The following is a 26837-nucleotide window of genomic DNA, read 5'->3' as shown; positions in this document are numbered from 1 at the left end:
CAGGGGCTGGACTCAGCTCTCTCTTCTTGCAGTAATTCTACCTGTCAACCCCAATTAACTCAGAGACTGTTTCAAAGGTTTGGCAAGAAGGGAGGATTTCCCTCCTTTCAAAATAAATACAATAATTTCGTATTTTTGATGTAAACACAAACAATCTTTGCTTAGCTACTCCTGCAAGAGAGACCTTTCATTTAAATACTGAAGACCCATTTGCCCTCTATGTCATTTAGACTCTTTTCTTAACCTCCCTACCTCTCTCGAAATAAAACTGTCTCCTGTTGAGCATGTGTTTCATCCTGTGGCTTCAAGCACAGACCCTAGGAGGTGATGCAGCCCTCAAAACCTTGTCCTATGCAGCTTGTTCAGGCCTCAGGCTTCCTTTGAGATGAGCCTGATGAATTGAGGAAGGAGCCACAATTAATCTTCCCCATAGTCATCCCTTTAACAGCTTAATCTTTTTGCTGTTACACTTGATGAGTCACTTTGTAATTTCAGTAGAATTTCACATTTTCAATGTATTTGGTTCCTGTCTTGCCACGACAACTTTTTTGTACCTTTGGCATATGAGAGATTATGACTTATTTATTTGTACACTTAATGAAACTGTTGGTGCTGTCTAATTCTTTTTTGCCAGGTTCATAGTTTCATAACGTTTGACTAATTTGCCAGAACCTTCTCCTTTCCTTCCTTTTCTGCAAAGAGATCTAGTTGAACTTCTTTTGATTTGCAACCATCAAATGTATTTTGATGAAATCTAAGAAGCTTTCATGAGCTTTCTTGCGTCTTGAATTTGTGACTTTCTACAAAATTATTTCCAGTATTTTTCAGCCAATAATATTTGTATGTAAAGCTCTGACTATTGGTAGTTAGTAAGCACATCTATTTCTACTGTGTTCTGTTTTGGGCTGGTACATTTTGCAGTCTTCATTTTTCCCATCCTGTTTCATTTGTGTTTGGTGCAGTGCTGGCCTGTAGCCCTATCCCAAAGCACTGTGTGTGTCAGAGTGCCTGTGTGCTCTGCCCCAGAGCAGGCTGCCTGGCAATGGTCAGGGAAGCTTTTTGGGATGGATCAAATACCCATCTCTTTCATGGGCTCTCTCTGAATCATCTGTCTTAAATGTAAGGGTGCAAGAAGCGTGTCTCAACTGTATTGAAATTAGATGGAGAGTTGCAGGATTAGCTCTGCAGCATTTTCAATTTGCCTGTGGGTTGGGGCCCGTGGGGATTGAAGCACATCAATAGGATTTGTGCCCGGGTGTTGGGCAGGGCTGGCCACAGCAGCTCTGCAGAGGTGCAGGAGGTGCTGCTCCCTCTGGCTCTGCCCTCTCCTGCCCAGAGAGGTCCTGCCCAGCCTGCCTTTGGTCTGTGCTCTGATCCACCGTCCCTGTGTTGGAACCAGCTGGGAGCTCTCTGTTTGAGAGTCCTGGGTCTCCCGTCCCTGAGGTGGAAAAGCTTACCCTGTGTCTCAAATCCAGCCTCAGTGCAAAGCTTTCTGTCTGGTCTCTTGTTTCTGACCAGATTTCTTTGCTCAGCTCTTCCTTCAGATGCTCACCATGTTTTCCTTTCCAGTTCTTTCACTTTCTCCAGCACTCCACTGTTGTAAGCTTTATTTTTTTATCCTTCAAAGCCTTAATTCTGTGTCTGGCTTTTTACTCAAATCTCCATTCTGCATGCTGAAGTGTCATGTTCAGGTCCCTGCTTGATGGGCTTCAGTATTCACTGAATGTCATTTGACATCAACTTGTCTGGAAAATATTGCACTTATATTTTTCAAAAAAATATATAATGAAATATTTCTATAATAATTTCAATGAGAGTCTGCCTGTAGGTAATAGGGGACCTTGAAAATCTCAAGTGAAGTAGAAGTTTGTGCATTTGATGCTTTGCTTAGGAGATCATGGAAAAAGTGACTGTAAGATATGTAAATTTAATATTTTTTAATAACAAGTATAAACAGTGAGAGGGAAAAAGTCCCACTCCTGTTTAATTGCAATACTGAGCTTTCAGGCTCACTTAGAGCTGGAAAATACTGTTAGTTCATCAGATGAAGAGAACCGAGTTAGACTTACCACTTATTTTTTTTGCCTTCATTATGAACATAGAGAAGTAAAATTCTGCTTGGTCTCTGCTGTCCTGAACATAAATGGGAGTTGCACAGGGTGAGGGACCCTTAACTCCTGTGTTCCTATGTAAGCTTTATGTTATTTTATTTTTTTTTCCTTAACTAAAACCGCATGGATTTTGTCGTTTTAGGCCCTCCATCTGCTCCCCAGCACCTGATTTCCAACGTGAATGAGACCTCAGTGAACCTGGAGTGGAGCCCCCCCCAGAACAGAGGTGGCCGTGAGGACATCTCCTACAACGTGGTGTGCAAGAGGTGCGGGGCGGGCGAGCCCAGCCGCTGCCGCTCCTGTGGCAGCGGGGTGCACTTCAGCCCCCAGCAGAACGGCCTGAAAACCACCAAGGTCTCCATCACCGACCTCCTGGCACACACCAACTACACCTTTGAGGTCTGGGCCGTGAATGGAGTGTCCAGGCAAAACCCCAGCCAGGACCAGGCTGTGTCAGTCACGGTGACAACTAACCAAGCAGGTAGGAACATCGACAGCAGTGCCCTTCCGATCTCTGCTGCCTGTTTTTTAGGAAAGCTGTGATTTCCATTCCATTTAGCATTACCAAATGAGTGTGAGGAGCTGTAAGATGTGTAACTGGGTCAAACCCTTATTTTCTGGTGATTTGTATGGATAGTTTAAATGCTTCAGCGCAGGGAGAGGGGAGGGTTTGGTGCTGTGCCTGGGAGCAGGCTGTGCTGCTGGGAGGCATTCTGCAGAAGCACAGCTGCACGGCTGCCCTGTTCCCCCCAGCCCACCAGCAGCTCTGCTCCTTGCAGGGACACCCTGGGCAGGGACACAAGCACGTCCTTGGTGTCTGCAGAGGGCAAAAGGGTTGTGCTCCTGCCCCCCTTGAAAAAGGGCTGTGTAAGACTCAACGAGCGGAACGAGTGGGCGCCTGCTCGCTCTCCTCTCCTGGAAAGTCAATTAGATTCTGTCCCCTAGTTAAATAAATACCTCCTTAACCTGCTGCTGACAATGTTTCGATTGATCAGAGCTGGCATTGCTGTAGAAATCCTATATGAGCTTTCAACTTCATGCTGACTGATTTTTGCATTTCATTCATCTGGGAGACTGAAATGCTATTTCTGTGTATACGAGATTATTTCAGATACCCCGGGCAGCTTTGCTTTTTTTGGTACCCCATGCTTGACCTAGTAAGGGCAAAGGCTGCAGCAGCAGACTGCCATTTCGTTTTGATGCTAATTTGTTTGATCTTTTTCTTTAATTACATGAAAACATTTCTTAGTTTGCAGCCAGCTAGGGTTTAACGCACAGGGTTCCAGTTGAATTTTTAATTTAATGCACAAAATTATATACATTTGAATATGACAGACTTGTAAATGCAAATGAGATATCCAGACTGTCAGACTGGCTACAAGACCGTCAAACCTGTTATCTGATGGCTCAGAGTGCTGATTGCCTTCGGGTCCCACAGATGTTGCAGGCACTCAGCACCTCGGAGCGTAGCTTACAGGCTATTATTTATCACCAGGCTTACGGGCTATGAGACAATATTAATACTGCATATTTGGATAGTACCAGACCATATAAATATTTAGAATTCTCTTTGCTAGTAGGTGTGTGAGAAAAATAGGTAGGCATGGTCTAAATCTGCGAATTGTAGCTGTGGTCCAGGGCATGTCAGCCTTACCAGGAGACACTCAGCCGTGCAGTGACAGTTACAAGCGAAATCGTCGCGTCCGGGCTGAAGCGCCTTTGAAAATCTGGTCTGGTGTTTTTTGTTCTTCATATACAGTTGACAGCATCCCTTTTAAATTATGATTCAAAAATTCAAACTACCACTTTGCCTAGTGAAAAGAAGACTAATAGAGAGCAGGGGCTATTAGGGAGTCTGGGGAGAAAGCCGTGGGAGAGTGCTGTCATACGCTGCACGAGAAGAGAAGGTTGAGAACAGCAGCAGGGACAGTGTTTTTGTGCTATGAATGCCTAGCAAAGAGAGTATTTCTGACTGATTTTGGCATGTGTAAGGATTAGTGGATGCATATATGCATGAATAAGTGAGCAGGATCCATCTACCGTGTGAAAATTCTACCATTTTATGCTTTTATATGCAAACCAAAATCTGATTGAATATGCAAATAAGAATTGATTTTGTTTATTATCCATGAGTAGTATTCTTCCCATCAGGAAATTTGTATTTTTGCCAACATTTCCAATTTTTGAAACATGCCCAGTTTATCAAATGCGTCAGAGGGACGGAGAAAATTATACTGGTGTAAATGAAAATTAACTCCAAGGTGCAGTGTTCTCTCGCTCTTCATACTTTGTGGTTTCTGCTGCATAGATGATCTAAATAGAAATGTGTGGCCTAAACCTACAGATCCCAGCTGAGATAAATAGCCTTACATATGCAAATTATCCCATTGATTTTGGTGAAACTGCTTGCTTGAGTAAAGGTTTGTAAAGTTAGACCCTTGGGTTTTACAAGTACTGATCTGTTTAATCATTGTAAATGTGTGTCTGGGGTGCATTAAAATCCTTGTGCCACTAATTTTCTTTCACTATATTTCATTATAAAGAAATCATGTCATGATGGAGCACTCCCACAGGCTTGGTTTTCATTTTGCACCTTTCTTACACTAATGTAAAGCTACCTTGGTTTCTTTAAGGCAGTTCTAAATTCAGATTAGAGCCAAGCTCCTCCCTTAATATAATTTCTTCCCTGTTTTACTAATAAAAATGAAGCCACCAGCACTGAACATTTGTAAATTACTTCATTGGTTTTGTTCTCTCTGCTTGTGCTTCCCAACACTTAATAGGAAAAAAAATGTTGGCAGTGTGGGTACTTTTTTTTAGTTCTTTACATATCAGCAGTGATTTGGGGTTGTCTTCTGGAGAATTTGCTAGAACTCTTTGCAGGGGGTGCATCTCTGAGTTAAATTCAGTAGAAATGATAAGTATGCAAGAGACCTGGGAATTCTTCCTCATAACAACTTGACCTTCCAAATGTGCAACCATATAATCTGAAGAAAATAGGCAGAAATTTTCAAAGCAGTTTTTGATGTGGAATGAGGAATCTGGGTGTCTGTTTGCCTTGGTGCCAGCCCCTGTGGAACGTGTGTATTTGGAGACAGGCAGAAAGCAATGGGAAATCACTGGTGGTGTATTCAGCACAAAGCTGATGGAATGCATTGCAATGGTATAAAAGGTGCAGTTGAAAAGCACAGGTGGGTTTTTGTTTGCTTTTGTCGTTTTACTCCTGAGATAATGAAATGAGCCAGTTTATTTTCCACTCTTCATTTAGAAAGTCTTCTCAGTTTCCAATACTATAGAAAAGTGTTTAAATGAAAATAAGATTTGCCATTCAAAGTAGGATCAAAAATCGTTTCAAAAAGTATTTTTTCTGCTTCTTTGGAAAAGGTATTGGTTTTTATAGCTTGCTTTTTTCCCAAAAAACAGCTAAATTTCAGGCTTTGAAGCAAGTAAAAATTTCTATCTCCTAGTGAAATATTAAGTGTTGTGACATTTTAAGAATTTTGAATGAATTCAGGTCATTGTTCTATGTGTTTAGTATAATTTCTTGGGGTTTTTTTGGGGGAGTATGTTTGTTGTTTTTTGTTTTGTTTTATTTTTTGGTTTTTTGCGGGTTTTTTGGGGTTTTTTGTTCGTTTTGTTTTGTTTTTGATTTTTTTGTTAATTGGGAATCATTACTCTTTTCCCATATGGGATTAAAAAAATAGAAAAAGCAAGGATGGAACACTGAGCTGCTGAAACTTGGAGCCAATGTCCACAGCACAATGAGTACTGTAAGTGCTGATATTGGGAGGGTCTCACCAGCAGCAGTGGTGGCTTTTGGGCTTTCAGTTTTCAGTGAAATGCAATCAGCACTTTGTCCATCTTTGAAAAATCGTGAAATCATGTGTGGAAGAGATGCAAGCCAGCAATTCTCACGTGATGCTGCTAGGAGAACTAATTTCAATGAGGAACTTGGGCTGTTAACTGTGTAGCTCAGAAATCTTTGGGCTTCTTGGCTGGTTTTTCGTTTTTTTCTGACAAGGATAATGCTGCAAAGCTGTTCAAAATTAAAAGGAAAGCTCTCAGTAAAGAGATCTTGTTCACAGCATGAAGGAAGAGCTTGTGTGGGGTTTTTTTTTTTTTTTTTGTATTGAAGTGGGGCTGGACAGTTTATATTTTAATAAGGACTAAACAGCTGAGCTGTTTGGGTGTCCTGCCTGAGGGGCAGGTTCCCTGCTCAGTCCCTGTGTGTGCCCATCCGAGGGGGCAGTGCCACAGGGACAAAGTTTTTGAGTGAATGCTAAAGGGGTGTGGGGGCAGAGCCTGCACAGGCTTAAATGAGATTTAAAATCCCAACTTATTATCCTGCTTGCTTGGCTCCCTTTGTTTTGTTTGCTTTTTATGAGGGATGGGTGTCCTGCTGGCTCCTTTGCTTGCTGGAGTTAAAGCAGTTGATATTTCTGAATAAACAAACTGCCTGGTGATTTGTTGCCTTGTTAGGTTACCTTGGGCTCTGTGTTTCCTTAAGTGGATCTAGCAGAGCTAGATGGATGCAGGATGAGCCAATTAGGATGAAAATACAGTCTAAATAAATAAACTTCTCCCATTGCATCACCCTTGAAGTTTTCAAGCTGCCTGTGCTCAGGATCAAGAAATGATCTTTTTTACTTTTTTGAGAATGTCTCGGGCTGTGTGTCCCAGTTATTCCCCGTGCTGTAGTCACTCCTCTGCCCAGCCCTTGGTGTGTGTGATGCCCCACTCCTGGCCTGTGCAGCTCTGTGTTCACAGAGCTGCCCCATCCCTGGGCAGAGCAGGGTGCTGGTGGTGCTGCATTTCTTCTCCTCTTCTGTGTGCTCCCCCGGCACTCAGAGCCCTGCAGTGCTTCAGCATCCCTTTCCAGGCACCAGCTAAATTGCTGCCACCAGGATTTCAGCACCCCCCAGAAGATCCATGTGAATTGAGTGTTCTTCTGGGACAGGCTGCATTTGTGGTGAACCCAAAATACTGACTTTGAGTGCAGGGAAGGGAGATGTCAGCTGTAGCTCAGTTTTATTTAGCCTTTGGGTTTATTTGTTGTTTATGTTCTTAATTCCTTTACTAAAAGGAAAAAAAAAAACTAAACCTGAAAGATCCCAATCCTTTGAGGATGATGGTATTTTAAGTCAGAAATGTCAGGGGTAGAGGGGAAAGAAGTGGGAGTTATGACTCATAAGTTCTACTGGACTTATTGGTAGGGGAATATATATTCCCATTTTGCATTTTGGTGGGTCTTCTTTGAAAGCTCAGGTTTCCTTTCAAATGCTGATTAGCATTCCTCACGTGTTGTACAGAACAGCACAGAAAATGCATATAAGGTCTTACATTATGCCAGTGTGGTTTAGCCTGTGCTGAGCTACATTTGCAGTCAGTAAAAATTCATGGACATACATTGCCCTTGGTCAGTGTGTGCTCCCCGTGTCAAAAAAATAACTGTGGCTCAGGCAGATCAAAAGCAATGCATGCCAAGGCCAGGAAAGCTAAGGATTTTAGTATTTTCTTTTTAATGTACTATTTTCCTGGATATTTATAACTTACCTATAAAGAATTGCTCTGTAGTGAAACATCAAAAGACATTGTTAAGTAGGTTTCAGTCACAGGGCTTTCTTTAGGTGACTGCATGAACACCCTTAAACTACTACTGGAAAATAAAATTAACAGTTACTCTGGGGGTTCATCGATCCATCTGATTCTTTAAGCTCCCTCATGTTCTTTGAGTATAATCCAGGTTACAATATAAGTAATAATAAATCATTTCTGTTTGCTGAGAGTGAACATAACATTTTTTGATTTTGTGTGTGGTGATATTTATGTGCATATTAAGAATCTTATCGATAGGGAGGTGCTGGAGGAAGTTAATTTTGATTTTAAAAATGGCAAGGTCTGTAGTCATTCAGACTGCTCATCTCTTGCAAAAAATGTTCCTTTTTTAAAATGCAGTCCTAGTGAAGAGCTATTTATTGTTGTGTTGAAATATAATTTTTGAAGGGCTGTATAACCCCAAGGAAGACTTCATCTGCAAATAGCTGGCAAAGGAGCTCTGTGAATGCGAAGACAGAATTCATCGTGCCCTCATGTCACAGTTTCACAGACCCCATGAAATAGTGTAAGCTAGAAGATAAGTGATTTTGTGTGCTGGCACCCCCTTCTCCCCTGTGCCTGTGAGGCTGTGGGGATGCTCGTGCACATCAGCTGCTGTCCCAGGGTGGGTGGGCTCTGCAGCCCCATTCCCTGGGTGGTGTGGGCTCTGCTGGGCTCTAGGGCTTTGTGGAGGGAAGGGATAAGGTGCTGCTCCTCAGGATCTTTGGGCTTTTGGGGGGTGTTGAGGTGACACCAGCTGGATGGCCCAGCCTGTGAGAGAGGTGCAGGAGGATGAGGAGCTGGTGGCACTCTGGATGCTGGGCACAGCTGCTCTGGCTGTAGCCTTTCTTCACAGGCATCCAAGAGTCTATTTAGTTTTTTATTTTTGTTCTACCAGCACAGTCCCACCCTTTCCAGTTACTTGTTCCCCACAGCCAAAGGATACAAATAGCCTGTTCCAGTAGTCCTTTTTCAGGCACACAAACCCGTGAGGAAACTCATGCACGTAGCTGGGTGTGTATAAACAGTCACAGCACCCTGGCCACCCAGTTCCCTACAAACCTGATTTAAAATAATCTCTTGGCAAACATCTGGATGCCTGCCAGCTGTCCAGGACATGGGAAGTGTGTGTGATACTACTGGCTGCATTCTTTTTTCTGTAAAATAATGTAAATAATGCAAATAATATAAATAATGTAAATAATGTTTTACCTTTCTGTAGAAGGATAATGGGAAAGAGGAGTTGCAAAGGAGTGTTCTTACTTTGCTTTAAGGTGCTTGCACTAAGGATGATAAACCAGCAGTTTCCTTATTCCCCAAATGGAGCTGTGCCAAGCCTGAATTCAGTAGGGAAGAAAATCAAAACTAGTAAGCAAGGACTTGGAAAAGGGGTGATCCACGAGTGTGACACTCTGAGTGATTTCTTACAGCATCTTGTAGAATTCCAGGGTAATCATAAGCAACTTTCTCATTTTAAATCTAAATCAGAGAGATTTCTAAGGCTTCCCATTTTTCTGCTAGCCATGAGCAGCAATCCCCCCTGCACACTTGTTCAGGCAGGAGGGCTGGGACAAGCTGCCTGCTGCTGCTGGGTCTCACCTGCCCTGATCAGGGAGGTGAATGCCAGGATGTGCAGGACAGCCACCTGCCTTTTCTTCCCCTGCTTTGGTTTTCACAGGGACTTGTGTTTTGGCTCGGGACATCTGAGGATTTACATTGAAAGGAGTTACTGTGGAGACTTCTGAGGCAAACCAAATGGTGTCTTTGGAGAAACCACAGATTTTTAAATAATAATGCAGTGGGAGATCCAGAAAAAAAAGTGATCCTAGTGCTAGAAATTTGGGAATTGTGTGGAACTGAACAGTGGGGAATACTTTTGAACGGGCAAATTTCAACACTGTGCATGAGATTTCTCAGAGACTTGAAGATGTCATGTGTTGAGTGCCTCAGGTTTCTTCTGCTGCACGTTTAATTACGTGTGTAAGTTTAAGTGTCTGAGTAAGGAGCTTCTCCAAGCTGGCAGATGCAAGTGGGAGTTTCTTCCTAACAACTCCATGTTCCTGCAGAGACTTTAACTGATGGTCTGTAATAAACGTGTAGTTATAGGCATACGTGCTCCCATCTTAAAAACAAAACTGGGAAAACTATTGTTGAGAAGGATTAAATTATTATTTTTAAGGTAACTGCAGCATTCCACAAAGAAATAATAATTAAAATAACAACTGCCTGCTTTCTGGCAAAGCTGTCTGCACCACCCATTTCCATGAATTTGTATTCAAGGTGGGGGATACAAGTCTTGGTCGGAAGGAAAAAAAAAAGTGCTTTCTAAAGATCCTTAGTAAATAACCAGCTTCAGGGTTCAGTGAACAGCTTAGACAAGCTGCATGTCAGATAGAGCCAAGATGTAATTGCAGCATTTAAATAAAATTTTAGTCACATTTTTATAAAAATCTCATGGTTTGCTATGGAAAATGGAAGTTAGTTAAACATCCTCCTAGGGAGATACTTAATTTCAGCATTGGGTAGCACTGATCGTATTTAAGTAATACAAATTTATGTCAAGGAGGCATAAAATTCTGGTCTCAGTGATGTTGGTACAGATGAATAGTTACCAACCTGACAGAGATGGAGATGCAGTAGCTTTTATTTGCCCTGAACTATTTAACTGTGTGCTCACTTTCCCTGGCAGCACACTGACATTTCCCATTCATGGAGCTTGATGATAGGTGTGAGCACTTTCCCTGAAATAACTGGAACAGAAATATATTCATGTGGAAGGAGAATTTGGCCAAGAATGTTTGTGGCTACTAAATTTTGAGATGGACTTCTAAATTCTCTAGTTGTTTTTGCAACTGACTAAATAAATTGGAAGGCAGCCAGAGAGACAGCAGAGTCCAGTCGGTAGTTCAGCAACAATAAAAGGCTTTGGAGAACTTTATCAAAGCTTCCATTAACCCCCTGCTGATGTCCTCAAACAGGATTTTTTTGAGGGAGGAGAAACACAAAAAATAGGCTGCACAACTGCCCCTGTGTGTCCATTCACAGTTTTTAAATCCACACAGTTACTAATTAAAATGCCATGCAGAGTAGCACAAATAAACGTCACTAGCCCCTGAAGCCCAAAAGTTTCTGCATGGGCTCATAGTTTGGAGGGCAGGATGCTGAACTGACCCCAGAGGGTGGGAGAAGCAGCCCATTCTGGTTCAGATGCTCGGTCCTTGTGAAATGTGTGTCAAGTCCATCCATATGCATGAAATCCCACTCCCAGAATGCCATCCCAAGGCAGCCCGTTATATTTTATTTATGTGTTGCATAGCGTTGTGCTAAACCGTGAGGGCTAAATAGAGCTGTGGCATGCCTGCTGGCTCCCTATAATCATGTTTGCCAGATTCTGGTGGACATCAAAATGCTGAGCAGACGAGTGAATAGTGCTTCTTTCATTGAGAAATGTCACTTCAGATTTAGCCCCACGTGTGAACTGGTGTGCAGGGAGCGCTTTATTATCGTGGCAGGGCTCCAGTGGGCTTCCCCTCCCAAACAAAGTGGGCAAAGGCACAGCCTCCCTCTGCATCCACTTGAAGGATTTCATGGCGTCTCCTTAGATTAAGGTAATCTGCCTTCATTACTAAATTCAAGAACCAGAGCCCCAGAACTTCGAGTGCACTCTGAGAATGGATCCAGGGTCTCTGAAAGTTGGGGTCTGGAAAGTGGTGATAACAAAGAGATGTAGGAAGCTTGAGCGTTTGTATTTTATTCCTGTGGTCATTTGTATTTCAAAACCATCCCTTATGGAAAAATCCTACTGTTAATTTAAAAGGAAATGATAGCTTTTGTCTCAGCCTTCTGAACTGTTCCTGCAGAGTTTATTAGGATTTTTATCCCTGCTATCGAATTCTATCACCTAGTCTTTTAAAGACAATTGACTGATTCTGATTTTTTTTATTAAATTCTTCTACTGCCGCATAAAATATCTTTGGTTTTGTCTGTATGAAAATCCATTGAAAGTATCCATGGATTATTACAGTCAAAAAAAAACCCCTTAAACTGTAATGTGCTTTGGATATAAATGTCTTCCAATTCCACAGATTACCAAAGGCGAAAAGGAAAAAGGAAAGTGCTGAAATTTTTAATTAACTTTTTAATATTTTTTTTTACATTTTCTGTGTTGCCATTAAGTGGTCTTGTCAAGAGATAATAGAACAAGACAGTTTTGACTAAGCAAAATAGGAAAGTATAGTGGGCTGGAAGAGGTGTCTCGTATATGAATTGGGTTTTGTGTGCTGTCCCATTTATTTTAGCAAACAAATCAAGGCATGATCTGGAGACAGCCCGTACAAGGGCTCCCTGGGAAGATTGCGCTTGTCTTGGTAACAGACTGCGTTCTCTAAATCTGTCCTCTGAATCAGCCCCAATTTATCTTCCCAGCATAAAAGGGAATGCAGATGGAGTAGCCACAGCCTCCCTCATAGTTTATCAGGATATTGTGCATGCACATAAATAAGGCAGAAAGTGACTGGAATGTGTAAGTGGCTGAGTGTTAAATCCCATGTTTTTCAAGCTCCCTGGGCACTTGGGAATGGAGCAGCCAAGGGGAGTCCTGGAGGAGCTGCAGGGATTTGTGGGCTCTCTGTGGCACTCCAGACAGGGTGCAGACCCTGTGGTGCCTTTGCAAGAGCCTCTTGCTTTCACTGCTGCCTGTGCTGAAGGTTAAAGCTGCAATTGTGGAAGGACTGGGAAAAAACTATGTGAAAGGGGTGGATTGGCTCAGCACTGCTTGCACAAGCGGCATTTTGCTTTAACCCAAGAATATTTTTATTTATATTTGTTGCACTGACAAGCTGTAGATTACAAGGGCTCTGTAGCACAGGGCTTCCCTAGCTTATTTCTGATTTGAGTGATCCTTAAATAGAAGGTACCAGCTTCACCTGGATTAAATGAGAAGATGATAAAATATTTGGACCTTGATGACAAAAATGAACTAAAATCCTAACAGTGAGCCTTTCAGGGAGAAGAGAAATAACATTGAAAAATTCTCTGTGTGCTGTTGCAAGAAGAAATGATTGTTGAATTGCAGGTTTTGGAGGAAGATGGTTTTGAGTCCATATCCTGTGCAGGTCTCAGTTGCACCCTGCAGTGCCCGTGGGAGCCTGGCTGCTGTGGGGAGGAAAGGCTGCTGGAGAAATCATGCCAGGAGCTGGGATGGGCTCCTCTCAGTGCCGTCCTGTCTGCTGGAATGTGGCACTGGAAACAAGGGTCCAAACTCAGAATAGAGACCAGTCTGTTCGACTGCTGCACAAATCATTGTTTTCATGTCTTTTATTTGCCCAGATTGTAGCTCACTACTCTTCCAGGGCATAAATCTGGCTGGTCTTTGTACAGCTCAACATCCTGATAACCTCACAAGGTTAATTTTTTTTTAAATTATTTTTTTATTTTTAGGATTGAAATTTTTCAGACTTTGTAATGGCTCTTGCATTGCACAGGAAACCAATTATTCTTTGCAGTGTTTTCCACTGAGGCAGTCACCTTTAATATTTAATTACTGATTCCACTTGGGGTTTTTCCAATTGACACAATTTTAAAACAAATAATGCGCTGGTTTTCAGTATCCAGCGTAAAACCGAAATAACGAAACCCCTTTATAAGTTTAATTATGTGCCACCTATGATGTAATTGGCTACTGACATCATGAACTAAGATTTTAATTTTAAGGTTTATGTGTTTCAGGAAGCTCAGGACTCTTCCACAGTTTGTACCTCATCAGTTTTGTTGGGTTTTTTTTTTAATGAATGGCAAACATAGGTAATTTTGCTTTTTGCAGCAACACTGTGTGCAGAGTTTTTTCTCTCTCATCGGGTCTATTAATGATTTTTAATTTCCTGAACAAATCTCCCTGTTGTGGGTGGAGGAAAGGGGGTTTAATTCAGTTCCAGTGAAAGGGCCTGGTGGGAGAGCTCCAAGTGTGAGTTAAGTGTGCTGCAGTCTGATTCTCTGTGGTGCTTTCCAGAAGCACAGGATATCTTTTTTTCCCTGGAGAAGAGATACTTTGGTGGGGGAGTATGGCAGCATCCTAGAAGAATGAGGATCTCCAAGTGCTGTAGGAGCAGTGTCCTTCACAAAGTGCTCCTAACCTGAGCCCAGAAAACCCAGACCTAGATTCAATCTCAAGCATTTCTCAACAGCACAGAGACAGAGATCATATCATGTCAAATCCATCTAACCTTTGTACAGAAGATACTTTACCAGAGTTCCAACTGGAAGCTCTGAATATCAACTATAATTAAAATTTAGAGCTTGTTCAGCTGGAATGTAAATATGTAAGTGCAAACCTTCTGTACCAGCCTCTTCTGTGTGATGGGGCTGAAACTAAGTTTGGCTGAAGTTCCTTGCCTTTGGTGGCTTTTAAGCAATTCGTGCTCTCAAGTATTAAGGTGAGAATTGTGATTGTAACTGTTGAGTGGGTCCTGGGTTTGGGTTCTGTTGGGTGCCAGGGGCTCAGGAGGGCATGGCTGAGACCCAGCCTGCAGTTGGGATCACAGTGGAAGGAAAATGTTTATAATTTTATTACTTTTTCTTCCCTCAAGAGTCTTGCCATTTCTGACTTTAGATGATTGATCTGAGAAACCCAAATGGCAAAGTCTAAGTCTGTGCTATTACTGAAGCACTTCAGAAGCCAGGATGAGGCAATGTGGCCAAATCTATTTATTAAAGTAGCGAATGCTGCTTTAGCAGAATGAGTCATGCCATTTATTTATTTATTTTGTTTGTTTAGAAGATACTTCAGTATTTCCAAGGCATCTAAGTAGCAAATAGGGCAGAGGCTTCTGTTTGTCTGGATTTTAGAAAGGCTTTTAAGCAGCACTTTTTACAAAATCTAATATTCTTAATGCTGAAGATAAGTGACAAAGGACGTTATTTAGCACATGTATATACATCATCTAGACATCCATGCTTCAAGTAAATAAAAAGTAACTGTGTGGGAGCCAAGGAGAGCAGCATTAGGAGATGTGTTGCCTTGAGTGCCAAATCACACATTTGCCCCATAATGGATTGAGCTTTGTGCCATAACTGTTGGGGTAACCTCATACTCAGGTGACTTGGTGGTAAGTATAAGAAAGGGCCAGGGAGCAGAAGTGAGGCTTTCTGTTAATGGATAGAGACATGGGGCATCAGCTGAGAGCTGTCCTATGCCCTGTGAGACAAAGCCCTTTGGGCTATTACAACAGCAGGGTCAATATTTTTAATGTTGTTTTATGGATTATTGAAACACTGTTGTGAGAGGTTTGCAAGCTGCCCACAACAAGTGGTTTGCAGGGCACAGATACTGTAAGTTATTTTGTTGGTTCTGTACAGTTTGAGAACAGGTCTTCCCCTCTTGTGTGTTGACTCCTGATGTGTGTCCAAATGTCTTAACTGGGCAGGAGGATAGCAGAATGAAGGAGGAGTAGCTGGATGGTTGTTTGACTTGAGGAAAGGCTTAGAGAACGGGATGGGGCCTCATTTGAGGGTAAGTGTTGTTTCTTTAAGGGTAGCTTTGATTTCCCAGTGGAAGGGGCTGGGGGGAGTGGAGTGCATTTAGGACAGGCAGCTCAGCAGGTCCCCCTCCTGTGCAGCAGTGCAGGGGTGAGACAGGCTCGTTCTGGGGAGGAATTAACTCTGGTGGCTGCTTCTGGCTCCCTGGGAGGAGCAGCAGGGCAGGGGTAAGGCGGAGTTGCCCTGAGGGAAAGATGCTAAGTGGGGCATTTTGCTGCAGACTAGTTATTTTGAACTGTTGGGAATGCTCCAATTCCAACATTATTATCTGCTTTAATAACTAGGGGCTATGATCTCTAATTCCTCCCTTCAGCTCCCCCAGAGCCACTGTCCTCGGGGGTGCTGTACATTGTGTCACAGCATCAGGGGTTTCTGGTGGTCTGTGCTTGCTTGGACCAGCATCTGGGAAGTAAGAGGATGATTACAGCATGTCCTTCCCACGAGTGTCCCACCCAAATTCAGTCCCGGGGTCCCACCTCTAAGTGAGACAGCTCTGTCCCACAGCAGTCTCTCTTTGTCTGGACTGCCTGGCCCATTTTTTCTGCTTCTCTCAAGCCAATATAATGCAGTGGAGCATCAGTGTTGGCTTCTTTAGGCTACAAAATTTATGGTTGTTTATACTGGGTCAGATTCCAAGCTCAACTAGAGGAAGAGTGACTGCAACGTGACCTGCTTTGTGACCAGCGGCTCCAAACCTGCTCAGGTCAGACAGCTGCTGACTAATTCCCCATCTTAACAAATTACTTACAGCTCTGGAGTTTCTAGAGCAGCTCACAGCTCAAAGTATGTTCACCCTTCCATGTTAATCATCCTAGCATTTAGAAATGTTTTGGTGCTGGGGTTTTTAAGTGGTTGTGATGTTCAGATAGATTTTATAAATTGCCTTCCAACTGAAAGGCTTGTTTTCCTGTTTGTTTTAAACTGGCATTCATACATACAGGAAATACACAGTATTCTGCCATGTTTCTGTTGGCAACTATAAAGTTACCCTTGTCAGAACATGCCAACAGGATTTCTTAGCAAGCTAGCAGAAAGAAAACAAGCAGTTTTCAGACGAAAACAGACCCCATGCTTGAGTTGCAATACAAATCTCTTGCTAAATGCTACGTGGATTCTATAATCTTTTAGTTTAAGGCAATCTTTGGGATTGTAGGTTACAGATTCAGATCTTTGGAGTAATTCCAGGCCTGCATTGCATAAGCTGACATCATTATTTGGCCTTCAAAATTGGAGGAACCAGTACCTGGAAATAATGTATTGCTGTCAAGAGCTGGCCCTCTGATCACCAGAACAAGCCATCCTCTGGGCTTGCAAAATCTTCTTCATCCTCCCTTCATTTCTGCTGTAAACCACAGGGAACTGTGGCCACATCTCAGTTCCTATAATAGTTTTGATCTAAATTAGAGCAGTTCTGGTATGTTGGATTAGTCTGTGCTAAAAGTGACACAGAACTGGATGTGCAGCCCAGAAAATACACAGGCTCTTTGTGGATCCTCAGCAGCCACTGCATTGCCAAGAAATGAAGCTGGACTTAGGTGGTAAAAGTACAGCACTCTAATAATCCTCAGCTACTACTATTTGTTGCTGCTGAGAGCCTGGGTTTTCCTTCAAGCTTTGATTTGATGCAAGTCAGAGCCAGCTTTTGTGGTTTGGCAAGATTTGCAGCACAGGTTCTTTTGGGAGAGGCAAGAAATGAAAACTTTAAAACAGAGGAAATGTTTAAAACATAATAATACTGTGTTAACAGTCTTTAAAATCTCATTTTCTTGCCCCTTTCTTTATGAACACATCATTACAAATAGCTGGTGTGAGCTGGTCCCTAGGTTTGAGAGCGTGTCACTTGGTTTTTCTCAGAGGTCTGTGACTGGGTTGCAGAGCCTGGAACGTAAGGGAAGATCCCTCGTGCTGTTATTTTGGGATGAGGGCGTCCTGTGAGAACATCCCGTGGCCAAGTTGGTGCTTTCCCTCAGCAGCGTGATTTCTAGCAACAAGGAGGGGAGGTTCAGTTCAGCAGCATTAGGGCTGCTTAAAGGGACTGGGGGAGAGAGGCCAAGCTCAGCTGTCCCCTGTCACTGTGCCCTGGCCAGGGTTTCCAGTGTGGGTGGATAACCTTGGGCGCTTGCTCCACAGAGATTTAAAGTCTTTGCTTCAAACACTGGAAGTGTGAAAGTGCTGGCCTGAACCTCGGTGTGTGTCAGTCTCCAGGCTGGGAGCTGTTCCTGGCCACTCTCATTCCTGGGGGAAGGAGAGGCAGACGTGGGAAGACAGAGGGCTCGGGAATGTCTTGGGAAGCTTCCAGTGGCTCGGTTGAGCAATCAGGCCTCTAGATCCTTGTCCAAGTCCTAACCTGGTCCAATCATCACTAGTACAAATGTTTTCTCCACTTTTACAGAGGGAATAATGAAAAAAGCCTCAAATATGCATGTGGTTAGTTTCTGAAGTGCTCAGGCAGCCGCAGACTCTGGCAGGCCCCCGGAGCAGGCGTAGCTGTCACGCTGACAGCGAGGAATGGGAATGCCAGACCCCGACTTGGCTCTCCAGACGTGCACAGACATCAAATCTGCGAGTGCACATCGCCTCACACATCTGCAGCAGCCCTTCCTGGGCTTATCCTGATGGGCATGCATGGCTTGTGCATGTGCTTTGCATATGTTTGGAGCTGTGGTCATGCTAAAAGCTTTTCTGGTCCTGATGAGGCCACATCTGGAGTGCTGTGTCCAGTTCTGGGCTCCTCAGTACAAAAATGAAAAGAAGCAACGAGAGAGAGTCCAGTGGATGCCACAAAGGTGATGAGGGGTCTGGAGCATCTCTTTTATGAGGAGAGACTGCAGGGTCTGGGCCTGTTAGTCTGGAGAGGACTGAGGAGATCTCATTAATGCAATAATGACATCTCAAAGGGGTGCCAAGAGGATGGTGCCAGGCTCTTTTCAGTGGTGCCCAGTGATGGGACAAGGAGCAATGGCCAAACACCAAAATACAAGCAGTTCCTCAGCATGAGGAAGAGCAGCAGTGGAACAGCTGCCCTGGGAGGTCATGGAGTCTCTCCTTCTGGCAACATCCCAAACCCATTTGGATTAATTTCTGTGTAACCTGCCCAGGTGACCCTGCCTTGGCAGGGGATTGGACTGGATGATCTCCAGAGGTCCCTTCCAACTCTAACAAATCAGTGGCTCTGTGAAAGAGAACTGCCCTCTGCTTAATTTATTCTGGTATGTGTAACTAAGGAGGGTTGGACGTTTCTCTCTTCCCTCGATTCGAAGCCAGTGTGACAGCTAGTCAATTAAGATGCCCTCTTTCATGAATAAAATGATCAGAATCTGATCAGAGCCCAGAGCATGGGCCTTTAAAATTATTAAAACCATATTTGCTTCTTTGTGTTGCATATCGTTTTCCTGCTGTGAGATTATTTACTAAGGCAATTTACAAAATCCCATGTAAACACCCACAGTATTACAAGGTAAATAGTCAAAGAGAAAACCAGAAATGTGCTAGGTTCCCTTAAATCTGTTGTATCTAATCAGGAGAAGATTTTTTAAATGGAAGACCTTTTGTTTTCTTGTTTTGATTTCTAAGAGGACTCTTAAGATCCTCAAATATTTCTTTTTCTTTTTTTCTTTTTTTAAGTAATTAATAATGGAGCAGGCTTTTAGTATCTACCCTGGAAGGTAAAAACCCTTAATCACAGTAACATCATTAGTGCTTTCAAGCATTTAATTTTGATGCTTGACAAAGCACATAGCCATTGATAAGAACAAATAAGTGTTGTGTGCAATTGAGGGAATAAAGAAAAGCATGAAAACCCCTAAGCTTCAAGTAATTAAATTTAAATATGTTATTTGAATTTAGCTGAGATAATGTACAAACTGTGGGTATATTTTTCAGTCAGTGAAAGACCCCTTGAGTAAACATGATCCATTTAAATTCAAATCATGGGGAGTGGAAAGTAAACCCTGCTGTGGGCAAGAAGGCATCTTCAATAAAACACTGGGCATTGTGTATCTTTGATATCTGAGTACTCATGTGCTGTAGTTTTATAAAAAGGGCTGTTTTCACTCATGGATGCCTACATGCCAGAGACTTTATTGCATCTATTTATTTCCTGTTTTTTCCTCTTTCCATTCTCCCCCACCCCTCCTAATTTGAACCAGTAATGAAAAACTGACACTCTGCCTCTGCCATCCTTTAAAGTGCCTCAAAACTGCTACAATTCAGCACTGGCTAGCCTTGGGATATGGCTTTATGGCATTTGGGTGAAGTTTTTGTAGTACATCTGTGCTCTTTCTCTCTCTGTAGGCCGCAAGCTCAGAACTGAGGTAATAAAACTACTAGTAGGTGTTTAATGGCAGGTTATTGAGGAAGTAGATGAAAGAAAATTGCAACATTCACATCAGTAGGGAGCTGGGTTCTTAAGGGAGAGGAACTGCTGAGCTTTGAACTCAGGAAAGTTACACTTGGTGCTTTTGTTCAAGGAGAGAGCCCTTTTTAGACACCAGAATACCTCATTCTGTGAAATGGGCTGTTCTGGTAGAATTGGTGCTTGGTGTGTGCAGTCTGTGCACGTGTGGCTGAGAGCTTGCTGCTCTAAGCAGTGATGGTTGAGAAACAAGTCATTGCCTACTGCTCCCTTCCAAACATAAGGGAGCAGGGTGGAGGGAAGTGCAAAAAGTGAAAGAAAATGTGATCTCTCTCTCCCTTCCATAAGTTTCATGGGAAACTGTGAACATCTTAATTGTGTACATTATTCTTTTTGGTCAAGCTATCCTCAGTGTGTTTTATGTAGGAATGTGTGCATCTAATGAAGTTAGCCCACGCACATAGAAGAGAATATTCTGTCTTTTATTCTGCTTGTGATCAAAGCATCATTTTACAACCTGTTATATGTTTATCTTCACATCATCTCTAAGAGGCAATTTAAAGGCAAAAGGCAGAAGAACAAAGAATGTAAATATTTTGCAGGAGCTCACTCAGAAGGCTGTGTCTGCTGCCTGAAGTGCCATGTTGAGCTGGCAGTGCTGGTGTCCTCTTTGTCCTGGTCAATGTTGACCAGACTCTTATGCCCTTTGGTAATACATGTGCAAAGAGAAACTGTTGTTCTTCCAGGAGTCCAGTCTTTCAGGTCAGATGGTGAAAATAAATCTGATTTGTAGGGCTACTTGCAGAAATAAAAGGGAATTGGTAGCTGAGGACTGTGTCCATGCAGTGGGGTAACTGTAGTATCCTGTGGGTACTGGTCCAGTTCCTCGAGGTGCTCAGTTTCAGCTCACCATCCTACTGCATCGACCCTTGTAGGTCTGTGCTGCAGGGATGGGACCCCTGAAGAGCTTCCTGCAGTTCAGTAGTTGGACTTTGGCATTCTTAGGATTTCTGTATAGCATATGGAGAGGCAGGATGTGCGTTCAGAACAAAGTCAGGAACAAATGGCTCATCTGCAGAATCCAGGACAAAAGAAGATCCTGAAAGTTACGGAGGATGAATTTGCGTATAAAGGGCAGGAAGGAAAAAATAGGGCCATTCTTAAAAGTGTAAGGAGTAACAAAGGAGTTGATGTACAAATCCTCTTTGTGTCCTGGAGGCCAGGAGCTGCTGCTTATTCCAGTGTGGGGTAGTGCCTGAGATCAGCTGTCCATTTTTGGGAAATGCGAGAAAGCACTTGTTAAGCTATATAAAGCTGAGAGTCTTTCACAAGAAGGCTTAGTTAATATAAATTCTTCTGCTGCAAATAGCCATTTTACAACAGAGAAGAAATGTGTTTTCATACAGCACTTACCAGCCCAATATTGAAGGACTCAGTAAATTCCGATATAGATGCCTGCTGAAATGAAATGGGAAACCAAGGAGGTTAAAGAGCGGATAAAGGAAAGAAAGTGAACTTTCTCTCTACAGTTCTTGAGGTCAGACCAGCACAAGTGATGGATTCTCAGTAAAAAGAATTGCTTGTCTGCCCTGCATGAGGCAGCGATTAACTAAGCAGATTTCTCTCCGCTTGGTTTATCAGTAATGGCGTGTGCGTGTGTGTTTTAGGGTAACAAATCCGAGTTCTAATTTATTAGCTGAGCAGTATTCTTATTGCAGAAGGGAATTAAAAAAAGGTTTGATTCTCTCTTGAGGAAGTGTGAGGTTATTAAGCAGGTTTGCAGTCATGCCACAGATATAATTTGATGGAGCACACCTGGATCCTCCCTGTTGGCAGTGTTTATAGTCTCCTCTGTCATTCAGTATTTGCCTTTGCCTGTGAGAGACAGACAAGGAAAAAAGAGATAAAGGTTTTGGAGGCATTTCTAACAGAGATGCCAAACTGTCAAATAGTAAATCGGGAAGCAGCTCCCTGATGGTTTCACATCAAGAGGAGACACCCTTTTGTGACTGCAGCATCTACCGGTTATTTTCACTTCCATCAGAACTGTCTGATATGGTCAAGTAGGTTTGAGGCTTTCAACATTCAATTTTCCTTTCATTTATAGTGACTGTTTTATTTCTTTGCCTTTCTTGGTAGTTTTCAAGGATACCTGTTTCAAGGATACTTTTAACTTTATTATATTTTCATGGATCGTCATCCCAAAGTTTAAGGCAGAAAAAGAAACAAAAAGAAAGGGAAATGGGGAAAAAAGAGCAGCTACGGCATCAGGGGACAAAAGAAGAAATATATTCAATTTAGGAAGACCTCTAATCTCTGGTTATACAGGACAGCTTTGTTAGATAAGATTAAAAATTTCATGAATGTCCCTTTTTATCCCTGGAGACTCCGCCATTTATACCAGCTATTGTCAGCATCAAAAGAGCCTGATAACAGCTGGCTAGAGATGTGACCACACAGCAACACAACAGCAAGAAAGGGGCAGCCGGGTTCATAAATCTTCAGAAAACCCGTTCCCCAGCTCAGCCATGAATCTGCAGCTATCACAGGCAGAGGGAGAAGGCATTGTCCTCCAGCCAGCCAGAAACCTGAACTTCAGCATTAGCAGGGGCTCTTTAGACAGTGCCTGCTGCACAAAGAGATGTTTTCCATTATCTTCTTCATTGCAGCCTTTATTACTGACACAGATACAGTTTAAAGGGTCTTGGAGTTTAGCTTGTTGCTAGGTAGAGTTTTTCCAAAAATGCTGCAGCCCTTACCCTGGGTGCAGTCCTGATCTTTCTATTGATGGCATCAATGCAGCGCCGCGTGGGACAGGGTCAGGAGATGCCATTTCAGCACACACTGGGCCAGTCTCTGCTCTCTGTTGGCTGGGAAGGAGCTGCCAAAGCCAGAATCTGGCCCTTGGCTGCTCACAGATTTGGGCAAGTTGGGAGACACAAATTGGCTCAGACTCTTGAAATACAAGTTTCCTGGTTTTGATGGGAGGGACCAAATTCATATGTATTCAGCTTTACTCTGGCCTTACTTAATTCAGTGGCAATATTTTCTCAGCTTTAGAGAAAAACAGATTGGAACCTCAGGAACTTCATAGTTCCTTTAAAGTAAATAGCTAATGGAATAGCATCAGTTAATTTTATGAGATGGAAGAAGAGAATTACTGTGGACCAAAATGACACAGGACAAAAAGAAAAGATCCTTTTAGTACATGATCTCTTATGAAGGTTTTAACCTGGGCATCATGAACATTTCAGTGTTTCGACAACTGTGTTGTTACTTCAAAATCCACTTGTCTAGTACTATTCAGAATCCAAACCCAATCTTTCTTAAAGATGATTGAATGTAATTTTGGTAGTGAAAACAGGAAAAATCTTTAATGCTTCTAATTTCCCCTCACCCCCACCCCCCAAGATAAATACAGTGTCTGAAATGTGCTCACACTGTGAAAGTTACAACTAAAAATACCTGTTCCTCATTAAAACTATTAAAACTATTAAAATTATTGCTTATAATGTTTTTGTTATTTTTTGTTTTCTTCTGGCAGCTCCATCCCCGATTGCATTGATCCAGGCGAAGGAGATAACAAGGCACAGCGTTGCCTTGGCTTGGCTGGAGCCTGACAGGCCAAATGGAGTCATCCTGGAGTATGAGGTCAAATACTATGAAAAGGTACTGCTCAAAAATGGACAAGCAAGGAGTTCCCTTTGTGCTGGGGCAGAGCTTCTTTACTTCATTCCCCTACTGTTTATTTCCAGATAGGATTCCAACATTCGAAACCAAATAGATTCAGTTTAATAAAATCCAATTAAGGATTTCATGCACTTGAATGGTTGCTTGAAAGAGTAAGACTCATAGGCTGTTCTGCTGTATGGTATGAGTTTATTTTGTTATTTCTTTCCTACCTAGAAACTGAGCTTTTATAGCAATCACATTTATAATAAGAGTCAATAATGTTGGGCAGAAGTGAGACATTAGCTGTACTTCATAGACAGAAGTATAATAATGAAGTATATAACAGAGTCATAATAATAAGATCTGTTTGCCGACAGCCTCTGCTTAGAGTGATAGTGTGGACTGGCTGGCTTTTAATAGAGAATAAGGAGAGAAAATTAGATTCTTCATACTTTCCAAGTTAGAGGGAGATGTTATTCCTTCAAATAACTTCTCAAGTAGGGAATTATGAAAAGAGCTATTTTCTTTGAAAGCTCTCTGCAAAAATGAACAATTACCTGCTCTTGCTTGTGTGCGCTGTCTCTCACATGCACACGCATACTTCTAATTATTTTTTATTAAAAAAAGAAATCACTTACTTGCTTTCCACGTACAAAAAAAGGCACCTGATTTGCAGGGAACTGGAATATTACATTTTCTGATAGATTTTCCAGCCAAAAATAGAACAATTTTTAATAATGGACTTTCTGGAAGACATTTTCTAAGTCTTTTCTTTTTAAAATATTCTTATCATTTTTTATATGTCTTCTGGCTGGTAGGAAGAAAAAGAAAGTGCCAGCATGTGTGAGTAAAATGTGCTTGTTCATCAAGAGGATCCTATTTAAATGCTTGGCTGTTTTCCAAAGGTGTTCATTGTGTGACTTCTTAAGCAATCAGTGATACATGAGCATCATACCTACTGCCTCATCCTCCTTTTTTGGCCGGCTCGGAGCCCCATGCAGCACTCAGTACTGGGGGGATTGAGCAAGGCCAGCAGCAGGAGCCCTCAGGATGTTTTTTGAGAATTCCTTTGCTGTTACTCCCCTTTGGCAAGGCGGTGGGGTTGCAGGTTCCCGTGCAGGGAGCTGCTTTCCCTCCATGCCCGCTGTGTTGTGCTGTTGGCAGGACCAGAACGAGCGCAGCTATCGCATCGTGAAGACGGCCTCCAGGAACACAGACATCAAGGGGCTCAACCCCCTGACCTCGTACGTGTTCCACGTGCGCGCCAGGACAGCGGCGGGGTACGGAGACTTCAGCGGGCCCTTCGAGTTCACCACCAACACAGGTGCGGGATGGCCTCACCCTGCTGCTCCTCTGCAGCACAGTGCAGACACAGCTGGGCTGTGTGCTGGGAGGCTCCTGGGGGCTGCTTACTGTGGGGTGTGTGCTCTGAGAAAATGTTCCCCACGGGGCTGCTGGGGATGCCGTGGAGCTGATCCTGTTTGGGCATGCTGTGTTGTAGATTCTAGCAATGACAGTACTTCACTGTGGCACAAGGAAACAGGCACCCCGGAAACACTCAGAAGCAATGGCTACACAGATTTTGTTTTCTGTAAAAGCAGACATTTGCACCATTCTGGAATATCTTATTTCAAGGAGAATAGAGCCCTGTTACTCCCCTTTACAAGCTATCGACATAGATCAGTTAGGTGTCCTACATCAGCTCCCATATTTGCACTTTTTCTTAGACGTTATGTAAAGACAAGAATGTTCAAACTACATTGTCAGTAGGGCTTTTCACTTTGCTCAAGGAAACATGCAGATTTATCCCCCAAAATGTTTGCTTTTCAGTGGCAGAAAGGCGCTGTGACCAAGCCTATTTTATTTTGGACATACAGGTCTCCTTAAATCAAGTTAAGGTCATGCTAGTTAGTGGCAATATCATTCAGGATGTTAACAAGTGAAAACAATCCATCAGGAGGAGAGTAGACATTTTAAAATAACTTACTCTCCTACTGTCAGTTGCAGAGTGATCATCTGCCCCCCCGAGAGAAAAAGGAGGAGAAAAGAAGTGTGGAAAACAATTAGAAAGGCAAAAAATGTAGTCATTATACCCTCTGAGCAGCACTGGAGGGGAGAAGGAGAGGGAATCCTTGTTCCTGGTGAACTGAAGTTCCCCAAATCATTATCAAACATCATGTCTTCAGCTCATTAGCACCCTGTTGGAAAATTGTGTCAAATGACTATATAATAAAGGCCTGAAAGTAGATTGGAGTGCTACTCTAAACTGCCTTGGTGAGCCAGAGGGCTCATTGAGTGCTACCTAGGTTGATTTTTTGAGGTTGTCTGACACAAATGCTCCCTTTTCTGTTTTCAGTTCCTTCCCCCATCATTGGCGATGGTACCAATCCCACAGTGCTTCTTGTTTCGGTGGCTGGCAGTGTTGTCCTTGTGGTCATTCTCATTGCAGCCTTTGTCATCAGCAGGAGGTAAGAACTTAAGCTTCTCTCTCCTTCTCTCTCTTTCATCAGGGAGCTTTTTGTCTCCTCCAAACAAAGCTAAATTCTTTGATTAGCATCATAAACAGTACATTTGCATTACAAGCCTTCTCCCATGTAGCTTTGATCTTCTCGACATTAGTACCAAGCAGCATGTGATGTAATGGCAATAGTTCCAGCTCTATTTGCCCTTCAAATGCAAAGCTGATTCCAATAACTGGCACTGAGAAGCAAGCCAGCTAGAGACTTGTGGTTAGTGTAATTTGAAGTTAAGTTTAATGGGTATGGGTAGATTTTCTTGGACTGACTCCTGATGGACAGGGAATAAACAAGGGCAGTTTTGTTAACGAAGCCATCAGACTGCTATGCTGTGATTTTTGTGTTAGTCTGTGAGTCTGTGCTAGTCCTTCCTGTGTGAGGGGATATGACTGTTAAATGGAGCCAGTCATTCAGCATCAGATGCAGAGCTGGATCGATGGTTATTTCATCGATGCAGCGCCATAATCTTCTACCAAGTGCTCCTTCATTCTCCCAAATTCAACCCAGGCATCAGGAACAATCCTGTGAGTGGGAGGACAGAGTAGCAGAAACACAGTGGGAGTGTTTCTGTCTTCATTTTTGTGTTCAGTCTCATTTAAAAAGATCAGCATGATCTTGCTTCAGTGTAATTTTGAGATAAAACTGGTGGTATCATTACTGCATCTGAAGCCTGGTATCTGAGGGATGCACATTTTGTCAGTCTCTGTTGGTCAGTTTAATTGCAAGAGCTGTAAATGTGCCCAAACTCCTCTTGGTTTGCTCTCTTTAAATTGTCCTAGAGAGCAGTTAAGTGACTGTGATTGTAATATCTGGAAAGTAGACATGCATTGTGATCACTTTCTGTGGGTGTTCAACTCAGAGCCTCTATGCTGGCAAGAGGAAAGAGGAGCAGAACTTAGGAAGATGTGGTGTGGAGAGACAGGTTTATTAAAAGCCATTGCAACAGAAAATAGCATCACTGAGCTTGATGACTTAATCTCCTCTTTGCTTTTATTGATCACTTTATTATTTAAGGTAGGATTGATAGCAGGATACATTGGATTTCTAATTATGAGT

The 26837-nt window shown here is 42.7% G+C and overlaps 1 protein-coding gene across 1 annotated transcript in view; it reads left to right on the top strand.

Moving 5' to 3' along the window:
• The window catches only part of EPHA4 (EPH receptor A4), a 103597-nt gene that overhangs the window by 53714 nt on the left and 23046 nt on the right, over nt 1-26837 (top strand). The window contains exons 5-8 of the mRNA XM_033068587.2: nt 2254-2592; nt 23138-23262; nt 24430-24589; nt 25622-25733. Of these exons, the coding sequence (XP_032924478.1) occupies nt 2254-2592; nt 23138-23262; nt 24430-24589; nt 25622-25733 (736 nt within the window). The remainder of the gene's footprint in view (nt 1-2253; nt 2593-23137; nt 23263-24429; nt 24590-25621; nt 25734-26837) is intronic.

This window comes from Catharus ustulatus, chromosome 10 (genome assembly GCF_009819885.2).
Source record: "Catharus ustulatus isolate bCatUst1 chromosome 10, bCatUst1.pri.v2, whole genome shotgun sequence".
NCBI lineage: Eukaryota > Metazoa > Chordata > Aves > Passeriformes > Turdidae > Catharus > Catharus ustulatus.
Note: the sequence above shows the minus strand (reverse complement) of the source record. Positions and strands in the feature narration are given on the sequence as shown.